The following is an 18,110-nucleotide window of genomic DNA, read 5'->3' on the forward strand; positions in this document are numbered from 1 at the left end:
TGAGAGGGATCGGTAACTTATAAGTTTGCGATCAGCCGTGGATCACTTTTGGAAGGTACTAATCACTGAATACTGCGAAGACCCTCAAAGACTTGCCAGTCACAAAACTATCACAATATGGCCCTTGTGAAGGTTGTTCAGATCCTCAGGGAACATTTCTAGTGTGCGATAATCATGAACGGCCATTTCTAGGAGTTCTAGTATCCAGGGTGTCTATACAGGCTGACGAGTACCCAACTAACGAACAAAACACTTACTCACTGGGTAAAACACTCTTTTGGCTTGCTTAAAAAATCATAATTCTCGGCAGCACATTGTAATGTGTAACCAGGACTTGTGCTGCTGAAACAATGACAGACTATACGCACTGAATGATCTATTACTGCCAAGCACTTTTGTGCCCCTCTATAAGAGAGCGAATATCAGACTTCTCTTGTGGCGGCTTATCGCCCAGAAAACAACAGGAGCGGAAGTCCAAAAATCGAACATGACAAATCCATTTCTTCCCAGACATCACCTGTCAGAGGAGAGTTGGGAAGTCCCAGATACACTAAATCCAGGTTCGAAATTGGCAGGTCCAGCCGACTTTTACATAACATGTATATGAGGGCCTTAGTGTACGCTAAACATTTTGCAGGAGAATATTTGTAGAATATGTTCTTCTGGCATAAAGTGCTCTCTTATTGTTCTCTGCCCTTATCTAACATCACGGGTCATTGAACCCCATTGTGTTAGCAGATGGGGCTTTGGTCCGGAGGTGTTTTATAGGGGCAATGAATATATAAATTTGCCATATTAACAATTAGAAAACAATTAATTAACGAGGCCATACACGTTACATAGCTGTAGAATAATGCTCAATAAGGCGAGGAAGGTTTTCATTTGGAAACAAAAGTTGAAATCCAACACCCTTCTTTTCCTCAGCATCTGCTATTGCATTGCAATACATTAGATAGTTGACCGGTCGAAGTGAAATTCGCAGGCTTGGCTAGCTTTTACCTTTTTAGTTTTAGTAATTGGGGAGGTGTTGAGTTTAAAGGATATGGACACCTTCTGGACCACTTTATTTTAGCTTAAATGCATGTTTATTTGGCAACATAATTTTTGCAATTGAGTTTCATTAAAAATGTAGCACTGTTTGGCATTAAAGAGAATAACTGAGAATTGGTTCGGTCTGACGGGAAGTTTATAACTCTTTTATCTGTCTTTTTCAGAGCTTTTCTCACTGGATTTATGACTATAACAAAGATCAGCTCAACTTTGATTTGGTCTTTGGTCATAATAGAAACACAAGAGTTTAGAAAAGGACAGGTGGGGACGAAGGGATAAAGTTTCTACTTGTGGAGAGGCCAAGCTGGATTGGGAGTGTCAAAAATCGCAGCCAGGTGGGTCGAGCTGAACTCACCATGCTGTGGAATTTTGGGCCACTAAACTTTGCAGAATTGTTGTAATTCAACCACATTGGAGGTTTCCCAGCATGAACCGCCTTTTAAGGTCATTCCGCAGCATCTCAAATGGATTAAGGTCAGAACATTGGCTAGGCCACTCCAAAGTCTTCATTTTGTTTTTCTTAAGCCAATCAGAGATGGACTTGCTGGTGTGTTTTGGATCATTGACCTGCTGTGTAATCCAAGTGCGCTTCAGCTTGAGGTCACGATCAGATTGCCGAAACATTCTCCTTCAGAATTTTTTGGTAGACAGCAGAATTCATGGCTCCATTTAACAGAGCAAGTCTTAAAGGCCCTAAAGCAGCAAAACAGCCCCAGACCATCACACTACCACCACCATATTTTACTGTCTCTTTTTTCTGAAATGATGTGTTACTTCTATGCCAGATGTAATGGGACATACACCTTCCAAAAAATTCAACTTTTGTCTCGTTAGTCCACACACAGTAGTCTCCAAAAAGTCTTGGAGATCATCAAGATGTTTTCTGGCAAAACTTAGACAAGCCTTTATTCTTATTGCTCAGCAGTTGTTTTTGTCTTTTGAACTCTGCCATGCTGGCCATTTTTGCCCAGTCTCTTTCTTATGGCGGAGTCATTAACAGTGACCTTAAATGAGGCAAGTGAGGACTGCAGTTCTTTGGATGTTGTTGTGAGCTCTTTTGTGACCTCTTGGATCAGTCATCTCTGCGCTAATTTTGGTCGGCCGGCCACTGCTGGGATGATTCACCATTGTTCCATGTTTTCGCCATTTGTGGATAATGGTTTTCATTGTGGTTCGCTGGAGTCCGAAAGCTTAAGATATGGCTTTATATTGATTCTCAGACTGATATACCTCTATTACTTTGTTTCTCATTTGTTCCAAAATTTCCTTGGATCGTGGCTTCATGTCTTGCTTTTGAGGATATTTTGGTCTACCTCACTTTGTCAAGCAGTGAAGTTTAAGTGATTTCTTGATTAAGAACTGAACAGGGGTGGAAGTTATCAGGCCTGGGTGTGGATAGAGAACTCAGCTTCCCAAAGATGTGATAAACCACAGTTAATTTATGCTTTGGTGGGGAGGGAACACTACTTTTTCACACAGTGCCCTGTAGGTTTGGATTTTTTTTCCGTTATAATAAAGGGCTTTGTTTATAAACTGCATTTTGTGTTTATTTGTATTATCTTTGTCTAATATTTACATTTGTTTGGTGATCTGAAACATTTAAGTGTGACAAACATGCTAAAGAATAGGACACCAGGAAGTGGGCAAACACTTTTACACAACTCTATATACCTTGGTACAGTTACTGCTAACTCCACGATGACCGAAGAACTACTTGCTGCCACCACAATCGTTTTTATACAGGCAGATTGGACGCTTGGTTCCTGGTAGTATATAGCTTTCAGGAGTGTGGGTTACAGAACAAAAGGAACAGAACTATTACATTTTATATTTAATTCAGAATGATAGGCAGTGTTTATAAAGAATATACAAAAGAATTTGCAAAGGAGACAAAACAATATGGCACATACAATTACATAAAATAAAATGTATTACCAGAGAAACTTACTACTCTGGTCACAGAGATGACTCAGCTTAGTGGAAGGAAGCAATCGGATTGAAAATGTTTAGTTAACGTGGATCAAGCCTACATTAATATGTATCGTCCTTACCATTGAGCACAGATCATAATTCACATTATCCTTTTACCAGCACCTGAGTTACACCCACACACTTTCCCTTAATTAACCATAACAAGGCTGGTCATGTTATGTGGCTTCAGTTTCAGAAAACTAAGATATTCCCAACATTCACACTATCTTCACTGCTGACGATCACAAGAGTTTGATATCGCTGTCCTATTTTTTATCTGGATTAGGAAACATGGTATGGTTGTTGTCAACAATCTGGTCACTACTGATTTGGGGCTTATAGGCACGTGTCACTTATGAAAAAATATGCATATCCTTCTCCTATTAGTCCTGAAGTTGAAAATGTACAGTACAGACCAAAAGTTTGGACACACCTTCTCATTCAAAGAGTTTTCTTTATTTTCATGACTATGAAAATTGTAGATTCATTCTGAAGGCATCAAAGCTATGAATTAACACATGTGGAATTATATAATTAACAAAAGAGTGTGAAACAACTGAAAATATGTCTTATATTCTAGGTTCTCAAAGTAGCCACCTTTTGCTTTGATTACTTTGTACACTCTTGGCATTCTCTTGATGAGCTTTAAGATGTAGTCACCGGAAATGGTTTTCACTTCACAGGTGTGCCCTGTTAGGTTTAGTAAGTGGGATTTCTTGCCTTATAAATTGGGTTGGGACCATCAGTTGTGTTGTGCAGAAGTCTGGTGGATACACAGCTGATTGTACTACTGAATAGACTGTTAGCTGTTTTTTTTCTTGCCATAATACAAATTCTAAGTAAAGAAAAACGAGTGGCCATCATTACTTTAAGAAATGAAGGTCAGTCAGTCCGAAAAATTGGGAAAACTTTGAAAGTGCATTGGCAAAAACCATCAAGCGCTACAAAGAAACTGGCTCACATGAGGACCGCCCCAGGAAAGGAAGACCAAGAGTCACCTCTGCTGCGGAGGATAAGTTCATCCGAGTCACCAGCCTCAGAAATTGCAGGTTAACAGCAGCTCAGATTAGAGACCAGGTTAATGCCACACAGAGTTCTAGCAGCAGACACATCTCTACAACAACTGTTAAGAGGAGACTTTGTGCAGCAGGCCTTAATGGTAAAATAGCTGCTAGGAAACCACTGCTAAGGACAGGCAACAAGCAGAAGAGACTTGTTTGGGCTAAAGAACACAAGGAATGGACATTAGACCAGTGGAAATCTAAGCTTTGGTCTGCTAAGTCCAAATATGAGATCTTTGGTTCCAACCACCGTGTCTTTGTGCGACGCAGAAAAGGTGAACGGATGGACTCTACATGCCTGGTTCCCACCGTGAAGCATGGAGGAGGAGGTGTGATGGTGTGGGGGTGCTTTGCTGGTGACACTGTTGGGGATATATTCAAAATTGAAGGCATACTGAACCAGCATGGCTACCACAGCATCTTGCAGCGGCATGCTATTCCATCCGGTTTGCGTTTAGTTGGACCATCATTTATTTTTCAACAGGACAATGACCCCAAACACACCTCCAGGCTGTGTAAAGGCTATTTGACTAAGAAGGAGAGTGATGGGGTCCTACGCCAGATGACCTGGCCTTCACAGTAACCAGACCTGAACCTAATCAAGATGGTTTGGGGTGAGCTGGACCACAGAGTGAAGGCAAAAGGGCCAACAAGTGCTAAGCATCTCTGGGAACTCCTTCAAGACTGTTGGAAGACCATTTCCGGTGACTACCTCTTGAAGCTCATCAAGAGAATGCCAAGAGTGTGCAAAGCAGTAATCTCAAAGCAAAAGGTGGCCACTTTGAAGAACCTAGAATATAAGACATATTTTCAGTTGTTTTACACTTTTTTGTTAATTATATAATTCCACATGTGTTAATTCATAGTTTTGATGTCTTCATAGTGAATCTACAATTTTCATAGTCATGAAAATAAAGAAAACTCTTTTAATGAGAAGGTGTGTCCAAACTTTTGGTCTGTACTGTATATGCCATCAATATCTGAGCTATACAAACTTCAATATTCATAACTCTCCATTGACACCGAACCAACTAGTTGCATATATAAAGTTTCCTTTCAACTCAAGATGTGTTTCCTGGGGACAAAGGAGACTTCTCCATCTATGCAAAAAAACATCACCTTTTGCTTCCTAGACCTCAGAAAAGATCTTTCCTGTTTAATTATCTGTACTCTGTAAGGAGTCTTAATTAGTTTTGTCACGTTGTAGCTACCACTAGTTTCCTCACTTTCCATATGTCAACTGTGTAATTCTACTTCAGGGAGGGTTGTAGATTGTAAGCTCATTCTCATACTGCCATTCTGTGTGAGAGAGGAGAGGGTGAATGCCCCCTCACTGGAGCTGTGACAGGGATCTAAATGTTTTCTATGACAGGTAGGCTTATAGGCAATTTTCCCCTGAAAAACTAAATATGCAAATAGTTTATTCACAATGGAAGAGAGCACGTTCTCTAGTGTCTACAATTAGAAGTAGAAATCCTATAAGTTGATATCAAAACAGAATATCCATTTGCCGACAGCTGTTTCAGGGTTTTCGCCCCTCATCAGTAGGAGAACGGGTAGGTTGGTTAAGAGGAGGAGGACTGAATGGTTAAGAGGTCTTTAACAGGTGGTTGAATGGGTAAAGTTTCTCTGTTTGGAGAGTGCCATGTTTTCTACATCATTATGATTGCTCCCTGGTTGGCAGGTTCCTCTGTGCCCGTAAACAAGAATACCAGAATAAGGATGAGACCAATCATACCAGAATAAGGATGAGACCAATCATACGGAATAAGGATGAGACCAATCATACCAGAATAAGGATGAGACCAATCATACCAGAATAAGGATGAGACCAATCATACCAGAATAAGGATGAGACCAATCATACCAGAATAAGGATGAGACCAATCATACCAGAATAAGGATGAGACCAATCAGACCAGAATAAGGATGAGACCAATCATACCAGAATAAGGATGAGACCAATCATACCAGAATAAGGATGAGACCAATCATACCAGAATAAGGATGAGACCAATCATACCAGAATAAGGATGAGACCAATCATACCAGAATAAGGATGGGACCAATCATACAGAATAAGGATGGGACCAATCATACCAGAAACAGGATAGGGCAATCATACCAGAATAAGGATGAGACCAATCATACCAGAATAAGGATGAGACCAATCATACCAGAATAAGGATGAGACCAATCATACCAGAATAAGGATGGGACCAATCATACAGAATAAGGATGGGACCAATCATACCAGAAACAGGATAGGGCAATCATACCAGAATAAGGATGAGACCAATCATACCAGGAACGGGATGGGACCACTCATACCAGAATAAGGATGAGACCAATCATACCAGAATAAGGAAGAGACCAATCATACCAGAATAAGAATGGGACCAATCATACCAGAAACAGGATAGGGCAATCATACCAGAATAAGGATGGGACCACTCATACCAGAATAAGGATGAGACCAATCATACCAGAATAAGGATGGGACCAATCATACAGAATAAGGATGGGACCAATCATACCAGAAACAGGATAGGGCAATCATACCAGAATAAGGATGAGACCAATCATACCAGGAACGGGATGGGACCACTCATACCAGAATAAGGATGAGACCAATCATACAGAATAAGGAAGAGACCAATCATACCAGAATAAAGATGAGACCAATCATACAGAAAAAGGAAGAGACCAATCATACCAGAATAAGGAAGAGACCAATCATACCAGAATAAGGATGGGACCAATCATACAGAATAAGGATGAGACCAATCATACCAGAAACAGGATAGGGCAATCATACCAGAATAAGGATGGGACCAATCATACAGAATAAGGATGAGACCAATCATACCAGAATAAGGATGGGACCAATCATACCAGAATAAGGATTGGACCAATCATACAGAATAAGGATGAGACCAATCATACCAGAAACAGGATAGGGCAATCATAACAGAATAAGGATGGGACCAATCATACCAGGAACAGGATGGGACCACTCATACCAGAATAAGGATGAGACCAATCATACCAGAAACAAGAAGGGGCCAATCATACCAGGAATGGGATGGGGCCAATCATACCAGGATGCCAATAATAAATGAATATTCATTGCCTTCCACGCCCATGGGGATGGAAAGCAGTGAATATTCATTTCTCTTTAGCAACGGGCACAGGAGTTAGCCGCAGCCGCCGGCTCCTGCCTCTGTGACCCGCTGCTCCGACGAAACAGCTCCCCCACCTCAGCCAGAGGCAGTACATCCGGACTATAAGACGCACCTCCCATTTTCCTTCACATTTTGTGAGGAAAAAAGTGTGTCTTATAGTCCGAAAAATATGGTAATAGACAATTATTTTTAATAATCAAGGATTCAGTAATAACAGGGTCTGTAACCAAAGGACTGGCGCATAGCAAATGTGGTGCCCATATTCAAAAGGGGACAAAATCTGTGCCTGGAAATATATATATATATATATATATAGGATGGTAAATTTAAACCTCTACTGTGGGTAAAATCCTTGAGGGAACCCTAAGAGACGATATCCTGGTGTATTTCAATAAGAATAACCTCATGGCCCACCATCAACATCGGTCTTGTCAAACTAATTTAATCAGTTTCTATAAGGAGGTTTCAGACGGGACCAGAGAAATGCAGTGGATGTTGTCGATATGTAGTTTTCAAAGGCATTTGATACAGTGCCATACAAAAGGTTGAAACATAAAGCAAAACTAGAATAATGGCACTAGGGGAAAATAAGTGTAACTGGGTTAACAACTGGCACAGTGATAGGAAACGAACGGTGGTTATTAATGGAACACACTCGGATTGGGTCACAGTTAACAGTGGGATACAACAGGGGTCAGTATTGGGCCTTCTTCTTTTTAGCATATTTATTAATTTATTAATCACTTTGTAGGTGGCATACAGAGTAGAATTACAATATTTTCAGATGATACTAAACTCTGCAGAGTAATCAATACAGAGGAGGATAATTTAGTATTACAGTAGAATTCATGTAAGCTGGAAGACTGAGCTGAGAAATGGCAATGAAAGTTTCCTGTAGATAAATGTAAGGTCATGCACACGGCCAGAGGAAATGAAATGTGTAATTATGTACTAAATTGTAAAACACTGGGAAAGACTTCACTGAAAAAGATTTGGCTGTATGGCAAATTCAACTTCAGTCACTAGCTCCAGGCAGCTGCCGCTAAGGCATTAAAATAATGGGATGCATTAAAAGAGACATAGATGCTCATAATGACAGCATAGTTTTGCCTCTATATACCCCTTTTTTTTTTTTACTATAAGGCGCACTGAACCATAAGACTTACGTTTACCATCAACCTTAAAAAACTATGATGGTTGATATTCCACATGGATATTTTGTTAGGAACGGCGGAACGCACTAAATAAAAATAAATAATAAAGTACGCTCGCCGCTCGGGGTCCACCGTGCAGTAGGTGTTACACCACTGCTAGGTAATGACAGACGAGCAATATGGCGGTATAATGTGCACGGGTTAGACTTCACCCAAAGTGCGCAAAGCGGGCTCTGTTCACACACAGAGGCGTCGCAACATAAACGTACGAAAACGCTGAGCCTGTTAGTGGCACAGACCACAGGGAAATGCACACACGGTATCTGGTCACAGGAGCAGGACCCAAAGCAGAGGAGCTGCGTCCATCTAGACCTACCGTGTCTGCGGCGTCGCTACTGCGGATGCCAAGGAGGGCTGCAACTGCAGCGTGTCGTAGGGCACGGCCGCTAGTCGACAAAGCTAGGAGGCAGGGGCAATGTCGGATGCTAGAGTAGAGGTGCGGTGTGCACAGTGGCCTAAGGCTTGCCACTGACTGGCGCTGACTGCTGCACTAATTCCTTATCCACATGCGTAATGTAACGTCCGTCTGCAAGTCTGGGCAGCGAAAAGACAGCGCCCCGAGTAACCCTGATACCCTTTACCCCTATACAGGGATCTGGATTTACAGCAGAGCCCAGGAGGCGCTGTCAGAATAGGAGCAGTGCGCCAGAGCAGGACGGTCGCCAATAGAAAAGCAGGAAGGGAGCCAAAAACGTAGTCAGAAACCAGGCGAGCGGTAGAGGTGCAAAAACGGCAGGCGGTAGCAGAGTCGAATATCCAGGCCAAGGTCACAAACCGGGAGAATAGCAGAGGTACAGAATCAGCAGGCAGAAGAGAGGTCAGGGAATCCAAGCTAAGGTCAGCATCAGTAGTCGGGAGTAAGGCAAAGGTACGAAAACGGCAGGCAATAGAATAGTCAGAATCCAGGCTGAGGTCAGAGTTAATTATAGAATCACAAAGTAGCACGCAGGGGAACCAAGAATATATCCGGCGGCTTGCAAGCCTAGTCCCAAAGTATTTGAGGGATCAGGTCATCTCTCACAGGCTCCCGGCCTGCTGATGCCATCAGGACCGCCCCCCAGGACCAGACCCGATGATGATGCACCAACCCCTTCATGACTGACATTGGAGCGGAGTCTGCGTTCACTAGACGTCTGCGCAGAAGCCCTTTCACTGTTGCCGCCATCACTCGGGCGTGAACCACGGCGCCTCCCAGTGGCCGAGGCAGGAACAGCAGGCCCTGAGTTCGACGGCAATGTGTCAGTCCGGCGCCTCCTGGTGGCCGAGGCCTGGACAGCATGCCCTGAGCCCAAGGGCGGTGTGACAGTCCGTCGCCTCCTAGTGGCTGAGGGCGGAACAGCAGGCCTCGCGTCTGACAGTGACGTGACACATAATATCAGAGGGAAGGGGTTTCAAATGAGTCAGTCACCAGAGTCATACATCCGTCACCAGTCACACATTTAGCTTGAAAAGTCTATACTAGCGCATGGCCGAACGGTCATGCGCGCTTTTTATAGCAGTACGGGACCTTCCAGATCTCCGAGATGGACCAATGAGATCTGGAGCAGGACCTGGGCACATGACTCCCGATCTCCAATGGGAGATCGCCTCGTGAGAATGCCCAGTAGGAGCACAGAGGAACTTAGTCTCTGGAGCAGTCTGCTGCAAAGTAATCTTCTCTGCAGTAGATAGCAGGAGACCGCAGTATGTGAGGCTCTGGATTCCTGCAGAGCAGACGCAGAAACCATACGCCTAACATATTTATTACACAAGTAGATAGAAACTTTGACAGATAAACATCATCATTATTGAGAGGGCATAACCTTGTGCAAGCAAAGAATGCCCAGCCGGTGACATGATGAAATGCTATATGGGGACAGGACGATCGTATTAATAATCGTTTTGTTCCCATCATTGTTTGTTGGCCCGTGTAAACAGGTCAGTAAATAAGCAGTGAGTATAAAGAGGGTTGGCACTCGTTAACATATGGCTAATAAAAAGAAAGACATATATTTAAAACATAGATAGTTAGAAAACAGACATTTCCGTTTTTTAATTAATCCATTTTAGAAATTAAAAAAAAAAAATGAATAGCAGCTGAATTGCCGTCAGAAGACGTTTTAGGACACTTCTGTTTCCACTGAAACAAATGGATCCTTAGCTTGTTGACAGCACTCCTTGGTCGAGAGCGAGCGCTGCCTGAATTGAATCCTCAACCCTGTATGTCCATACTGACACTACAGAAGGCCAGTGAGCACGCACATACAGTTTTAGTGTGGTCCTGCTCTCATTCCCCTCTCCTGTCTGCAGCAGCCGCAGACAGGAGAGAAGGATGAGAGCATTCCCACACTATTACTGTATGTGTGCACATTTTATGGTCTCTTGTAGTTTCAATGTGGACATGCACGGTCAGATATGCAAGACCAAGGATTCAATTCAGGTAGCACTCACTATTTGCTTAACAAAGTGCACCCAGTTGTGAGAAATCTATATTGCACGTATGACTTTCATTGCGACTGGGTCTCCTATATGACTATATAAGTTTAAGTGGCTGGTTTAATTTGAGTGTTAGGGGTAGCAGGCTCTCTTTAGCAGGGGCATTGCCTGTTTAGTACCTTTATAAAAGGGAAACGTTAAATACTCATTCTTTGGGAATGACATGGAACTGTTATGCAGTGAATATCAGTTGTATTTTCTATACCTTATATAGGTAAATTAATTAAGATTTTAGCGGTGTGTCTGAATTGAATGCATCTGATCCGCATACAAAATTCTCATTTACACTGATCACATCAAAAGGAAATGAAGCATCACAGGTAAACATGTACCAGATGCTAAGTAGAACAGAGAGCAATTATGCTACCATGCAAATACAATGTGCTAAGGTGGGGTGCCATAAAATGCTGAAAACAGCTTGATAAGGACAAAGAAGCGTCATTCTCCACCTGCGTGGAAGCTCATTTGATGATACAAGAAGGTAAGACAGGCTGTCTCCAAACTGGGGTGCAGAAAAGCTGTAGGGACCAAAACTGGACGACATTCGGATGTCATTTGAGGGTGATCAGATTTTTTCGAGGACCCATAGGCTTGCATTGCCAACTGTGATCTGACACTAAGATCAAAATCAGTCATGTCTCAGATATATTTTCCAAACATGAACACGTTCTATCCATGAAAACCACAGACAGCATTCGTACATGAAAATCGGACGTCTGAATGTTCCCTAAGGAGGAGACGATGGAGACCTGAGTATGCGGAGTGTCCATGTACGGTCAGTAGAACATCTTCAGTCTAGAAGTGCAAGAAATTATAAAACCTTATCTTCCATTTTTTTCTTTCTCTCCTTCTGGGAGCCATATCAGTTTTTATTTTTTTTTTCTGTGAACATAGTCATCCGAGGAGAGCTTGATAAGATTTTTTGGGGATGGGGGACAGGTTGTAATTTTGAATGGCACCATTCTTTTTACCATTTAATTTATTGTAAGGCAGAAAATAAAATTTTAAGTGCAGTAAAATTATGAAAAAAAACCCGCAAGTTTGCCACTGTTTTTTTTTTTTCTTTTTTCACCTCGGTCTGCCGCAATCTGTTGTGCTCCATGTTGTGTTTTTGCAGGTTGCCCGGCGTGGATCTATGACAATTTCTCTAGATTTATTTATGGCCCACTGATCACACAAACACCTGTGTTTTGGCATTGAGGCTTGTGTTCCTTGTTTTTATGCTCCATTAGGGCAGTTTCATACGTCAGTGTCTCCGGTACGTGTAGTGTCAGTTTTCTCACGTACCGGAGACACTAACACACGTAGACACATTCTCATGAATGTGTCTATGCAGATGTCAGCGTGTTTTCACGGACCATGTGTCCGTGTGCAAAACACGCTGACATGGCCGTTTTTGTGCAGCAACATGGATGCTGTCCGTGTGCGATCCGTTTGCGTTTTTAAAAGTCAAAGGGTTAACATTAAAAATAATTTTTCAAAAACACGGACATGGACAGCATACGGACAGCACACGGATGGTACACACGGACATACGGATAGCACACGGATGTCACACGGATGACCTCCGTATGCACACGGACACGGATAGCTCAGGTACCGGTTTTTCCGGTATCGGAATTATCTGGACGTGTGAAACTGCCCTTATATGTACTACTGTGTTTCGACTCACATCCATCCCTGCTAGGTTTCACTCTGTCAGTTGGCTCTTGAGTTTCCAGTTAGACCTATTCCTTACTATTCCACGTGTCCTCTGGAAGCTGCACCAACGCCTCGGGTCCGTATGCCAGTCCTGGTCCTGGACCAGAGGTTTAGCATATCCACCTCACCTGGTGAGATCTTACCCTTATTTATGTAGCTAACCAAGACCAGGGGCTTTAAAAAGGTAACCCATCTACCAAAATAAAGCGTTTTCTCAATCAATAATTTACAGAGTTGTTCGCTTACCCACTGCGGCGTTCACCTTAACATAATGACTGATACATAGGGATGAGCGAGTATACTCGTTAGGATTCGGTACTCGGCGAGTAATCGAATCCTGGCGAGTAAATTTCACTAGTCGCCTCGCAATATTCAGCACAGCCCGCACAGCCCAGCACAGTCCCACACAGCCCGGCACAGTCCCACACAGCCCGGCACAGTCCCGCACAGCCCTGCACAATCTCCGCACAGCCCAGCACAGTCCCGCACAGCCCGGCACAGCCCTGCACAGTCCCCACACAGCCCAGCACAGTCCGGCACAGTCCCCGCACAATACCTGCACAGCCCAGCACAGTCCCCGCCAATCCCAGCACACACACACAGCCCATTACTCGCATTTCCCATAGACTTACATTGGACTCGCTACTCATTATGAGTACCCGAGTATTAGGAGCAACTCGTAACGAGTACAGCGAGTCCGAGTATTTCACTACTCACTCATCCCTACTCATACATGCATCCAAACATATGTCTGTATTATTTCAATTTTTTTCATCGATAGCTGTATTGACCTTGTAAAATATGCTACGGTTATTATTACATTCCTTTTTTACAGCTTTTCTTTTTTTTTCTCCCTTTGCCCAGGGCTCATGTAGATTATGTTGAAGGTCTGCAGATGTAAGTTTTCTGTGTTATTCCTGATAACCGCTCAGACTGTGGGATTCATAATCGTGATGATGGGGCTTCAATACCACAATCCGTCCCCAAGGGTGAAGAAACCAGAGCGGATGCACATCCTCATCCTTTCTACATGGAGATCGGGATCTTCCTTTACTGGTCAAATCTTCAGTCAACATCCCGATGTCTTCTACTTGATGGAACCTGCATGGCACGTGTGGACTAGCTTGCCAGGTCAAAACATTAAAGTCTTAAAAATGGCCGTCAGGGACTTGGTCCGTTCTGCCTTCTTGTGTGACATGTCCGTATTTGATGCCTACATGCCGGAGAAAAGGTATAAGTCAACTCTGTTTCAATGGGAGACCAGTCGAGCTTTATGTTCTCCGCCTGCTTGCAAACTTTTTCAGCGTACCGATATTATATCTCAGTCGAGCTGCCGGACGCTTTGTAAAGACTACCCGTTTGACACCATTGAAAATTCGTGTAAAACCTACACTCATATTGTAGTGAAAGAAGTGAGGTTTTTCGATCTGCAGAGTCTTTATCCGTTATTAGAAGATCCATCTCTGAATCTCAAAATCTTGCACTTGGTGAGGGATCCTCGCGCCATTTTTCAGTCCCGGGATATAGCGGCTTCTGCTCTTTCTCCGGATAACAATATAATTTTACGGGGGATAGCAAAAAACAAATCTGAGTACAAAAAAGATGACATACCCTACAAGCTGATAGAAGCGATTTGTGAGAGTCAGGTAGACATTTATCTTTCGGCCATTAACGGCAGCCACGGTGCTGTGGATAGTCGCTACATGATGGTACGTTACGAAGACATAGTACAGGACCCTATTGAGAAGGCTAGGCAGATGTATCTATTCGGTACACTAAATTTTACCCCCAAACTGAGAAGCTGGATACACAACATAACCCATGGGAAAGGCCGAGGGAGCACGTTTGTCATTAACTCCAGAGATGCGAACGAGGTCTCCAAGGCGTGGCGCGACATTCTGAAGTTTGAAACTGTCCAAAAGATACAAAACGTGTGCTCCGAGGCCATGGAAACTTTTGGGTACAAACTTCTTCAAAGCAAAGAAGAACAAAATAACTTAAATTACGAAACATTGCTGCCTCTGCCGGAAAGAGAAAAGACGTCTGAGAAACCGACCATTGTTTGAAATGTGAAAAGACTCTTGGTGAAATTCCGTTCAAGGGTTTGTACACGACTGTCATCGTCTTCTTATTATAGCTCTGTTCTGGTCCAGAAAATCTAAAAGTGCATTTTTACCTCTCGAACCGGACTGTTCTTGCGATTTCTCTGCTGTTTCCCGATGGACACGTGACCGCAGCCATGTGACGTAGCATTATCAAGTGACTACTGGAAACCACAGTGGGGAGATTGCAGTACTGGTGCCAGTCCCAGAAAAAATAAGCTTTTTTTCCCTTAATTTTCTGTACCAGATTGGAGCTAGTAGACATCTCCTTTGATTAGTAAGCTTTTAAACATAAGGATTGTGTCAAAGAACGTAAAAAAATATATAATTTAATTTGTTTGGCTGTGAATTTATGTAATAAAAAATGTGATAAATACGGCCGTAGATTCAGCAGTATCCTTTTTCTGCACCCAACTCATTTAGCCTTCAGTTCAAGACCTGTATCCTAGGAAAGATGGTTGTAGTTCACACGCTACCTGGCAAAAAGGTATCTATTCAACAAACCACTGACTAAAGCCTGCTAACAGAAGCAGAAAAGCTGCAAGTAGGGATTCGGGTGTGACTGAACTTTTGTTCAAAGGTCAGGTACCAGAACTGTACCCCTTAGAAATTAATGATGACCTGAATTTTGGAGCTGGAAAATCAACCAAACTCTCAGCTCCGGGAGAAGTCTGTATTCGGAGTTCAGCATCGTACAATAGGTGTCCGGTACGAACCTCAAACTTTACAATTCAGGTTTGATCATCTATAGCTGCCAGTCAACAGTCATCCATATCTCAGCCTGTATTAGTAATTAGATTTGTATATAAAAAAAAATATATATATGACGATGGGGAAACTGGGACTGCTTAGTGATACTTTGTTTTAGAATAGTTTGTGTGTAGAGTACCAGCTATTTCTCTGACTCTCACTAATCCTTAAGATCTCCCATAAAGGTAAAGTTTGACGATCCTGGATTGACTGATTATCCAACGTGTATAGAGCCACCAACTATTCTCCTAGAGAAGCAATCCTTTGTTCTCCTACTAGATAACCTACTGACCGATGTGTCTTGAGCCCCCCATACATAGTAGATAGTTCGTCTGACAGCTATCTCGCCCAACATTGCCATATACAGGAGGGATCGATTTGGATGATTCACATAATATTGTTGGAGCGGTTTAGGGTTTGGCCAACTTTACTCTGATGAACATGGGGCCCTTTAAAGTAGCTTACTCTACTGTCCACACAGGGAATACACAAAAGCTTGAGCACCTTTAGTATCTCAGAAGTTTATGAAAAGCTTCTTCTTGAAGAACACATCATCTTCTAGTAGTTTTTACACACTTCAGAGTAAAGTCAACCAAACCCTGGTCCGGTCCGAAAAGATTGTGTGATGGGGGCCTCCCAATTTTCCCCTACAGATGATGTCAGAGGAAAGAAGCTGCGGGCATGCTGAAATCAACGCCTAAACCTTTTAGTCTCCTCCTAAGTAAGTCACCACAAGAGGCTTCTTACTCCCTATTGAAAACATATGCATGCTCGGATGAGTACAGTGGTATGGTGGGAGAGTCGCAGGTGGCTGATAAGACTCTGCTGGTCATCAGAAGTGTGCGTCAAATTGTGATCTGGGGTGCAGTGCTTCAGAATGTTGGAAAACATCATTGCAAGAGTCAGCAGAGGAAGAAAACAGAAAAAAATGAATACAGGAGACAATGTGATCAGGAGAACGCTACATACACAAGATGATACAATTTTTCTATCAAAGATGGGTCTAGCGAATTGCTCATCCTGTTCCATGAACATAATATGAGGATACTTACACATGCAAAGCAGTATGAAGGAGGTTGATAGTGTAACGATAATTCTGCCATTACGTGTCCAATGTGAAAAGCCAACCACATTGTCATTAGAGTGCTTGATCAGGATCATATCAAGGCATTTAAAGCGTTAAAAAGGACTGAAAGTGCCAGTATGGAAGGTGCAGGTAAGATCAAAGGACAGGAGTGGTGCCATAATGGAGGAAATTATGACATTTTGAAGAACGGAAAAAAAAAAAATCACATAAAATTCTTTCTACGCCTCACTTTCCTTGTGAAAGTCACCAGCGAAACACGCGTCAGGAACTAGCATTTGGTTTGAGGTATGTAATACAATAACATTATACCTCATGGTCTGTATGGATGTCACTGCACATTTTCATATTTATGCTGCATAATGATACCTATCTATCTATAGTCTGGATGTATAACATGGTGCCATGTGCTTTATATGCTCCTATGTTCATGTGACACACCTACTTTTACGATGCACCTTATTGGTATTTATGATCTATGATACCATGATATATACTTTTTCCTTTCAGCTCCATACATGGCGTTGTGGCTGTTCTCATCTACTACAGCCTGCGTCCTATTTAAGTGGATAGGAGATGAGCTGCAGTACCAGAGAGCAGCCACGGTGTATGGCTATTGGATGTGCAGATCCTCACTGGTCTGATGATGATGATGATGAAGATAAGCCATCATTATCTGGCTGGAAAAATTGGACAACTTCCCAGGGCTCTGCTCTTCTGGGGGTCTCAAGAATAAGACACATGACAATGCCCTAAGCTGCGATTTGAATGGCCATACAACCCTCCTGCCCTCATCATGGGCTCCTATCACAGCCTGGAACAAGATTCGACTAATATTTCTATCTGTCTCTTCTAACAGGTTTGATGGGGAAAACCAGAACTACTGGTGTACTTACTTTTCTTGTAGAGCAGGCGGACTTCTCCTGTCAATCATAAATGCAATGGCGTTAACCTGCCATCTAGTGGCCATTTACATTATTGCAGGGATTTGGCAATGCACGGTGCCCATTAGGTTGTGTAAGGTTCTTGCAGTAGTAACTTATCAGTGTCCACCCTCCTCCTGCTGATGCTGCCCACACTCCAAGCTTCATGTTGGTGGCGTGAGCTAGGGCTAACCCTGAAGACAACTAACCCCCACTGCATGTCAGGGGCTGCTATAATGCTCCATGCCCTGCCTAAGCCATGTGCAAGCAGCAGTTTAGAAGACAGCTGGCCGACCTGTTAGACCGTCAGTTGGTAGACCGGCGTTGCAGCTGCCAAAGCGGTGTAAGCCACAATACACCTAGTGACTACCGGATGGGGCAATACTGCTGCCCAGGAAAAAGTAGGCAAGCCGGAGTCACTACATTTCACCTGCAATACATGCAGCCGCACGCTCCGCTCCGAGTGCCGGCGGTAGTGCAGGGTATTAACATGCGAGACTCGTCCGAGTTTCTCACATGTGTGATCCCGGCCTAAGTGTGCAGTCGGATGACCAAATAAATTGGACCAAGATTGGAACGCATTGCAAGGACTGG

The 18,110-nt window shown here is 43.1% G+C and overlaps 1 protein-coding gene and 1 long non-coding RNA gene across 2 annotated transcripts in view; one reads left to right on the forward strand and one right to left on the reverse strand.

Annotated features, from left to right (window-relative positions):
- Positions 1-18,110, reverse strand: part of LOC141097595 (uncharacterized) — a 64,791-nt gene that overhangs the window by 40,445 nt on the left and 6,236 nt on the right. The window lies entirely within an intron of this gene.
- Positions 11,437-15,137, forward strand: LOC141097535 (carbohydrate sulfotransferase 4-like). Its single transcript, XM_073584752.1, has 2 exons — positions 11,437-11,731; positions 13,522-15,137. Exon 2 carries the CDS (start codon positions 13,536-13,538, stop codon positions 14,721-14,723), a length of 1,188 nt encoding a protein of 395 aa, XP_073440853.1. The 5' UTR covers positions 11,437-11,731; positions 13,522-13,535; the 3' UTR covers positions 14,724-15,137.

This window comes from Dendrobates tinctorius, unplaced genomic scaffold (genome assembly GCF_039654945.1).
Source record: "Dendrobates tinctorius isolate UK_male_01 unplaced genomic scaffold, ASM3965494v1 ptg000009l, whole genome shotgun sequence".
Taxonomy (NCBI): domain Eukaryota; kingdom Metazoa; phylum Chordata; class Amphibia; order Anura; family Dendrobatidae; genus Dendrobates; species Dendrobates tinctorius.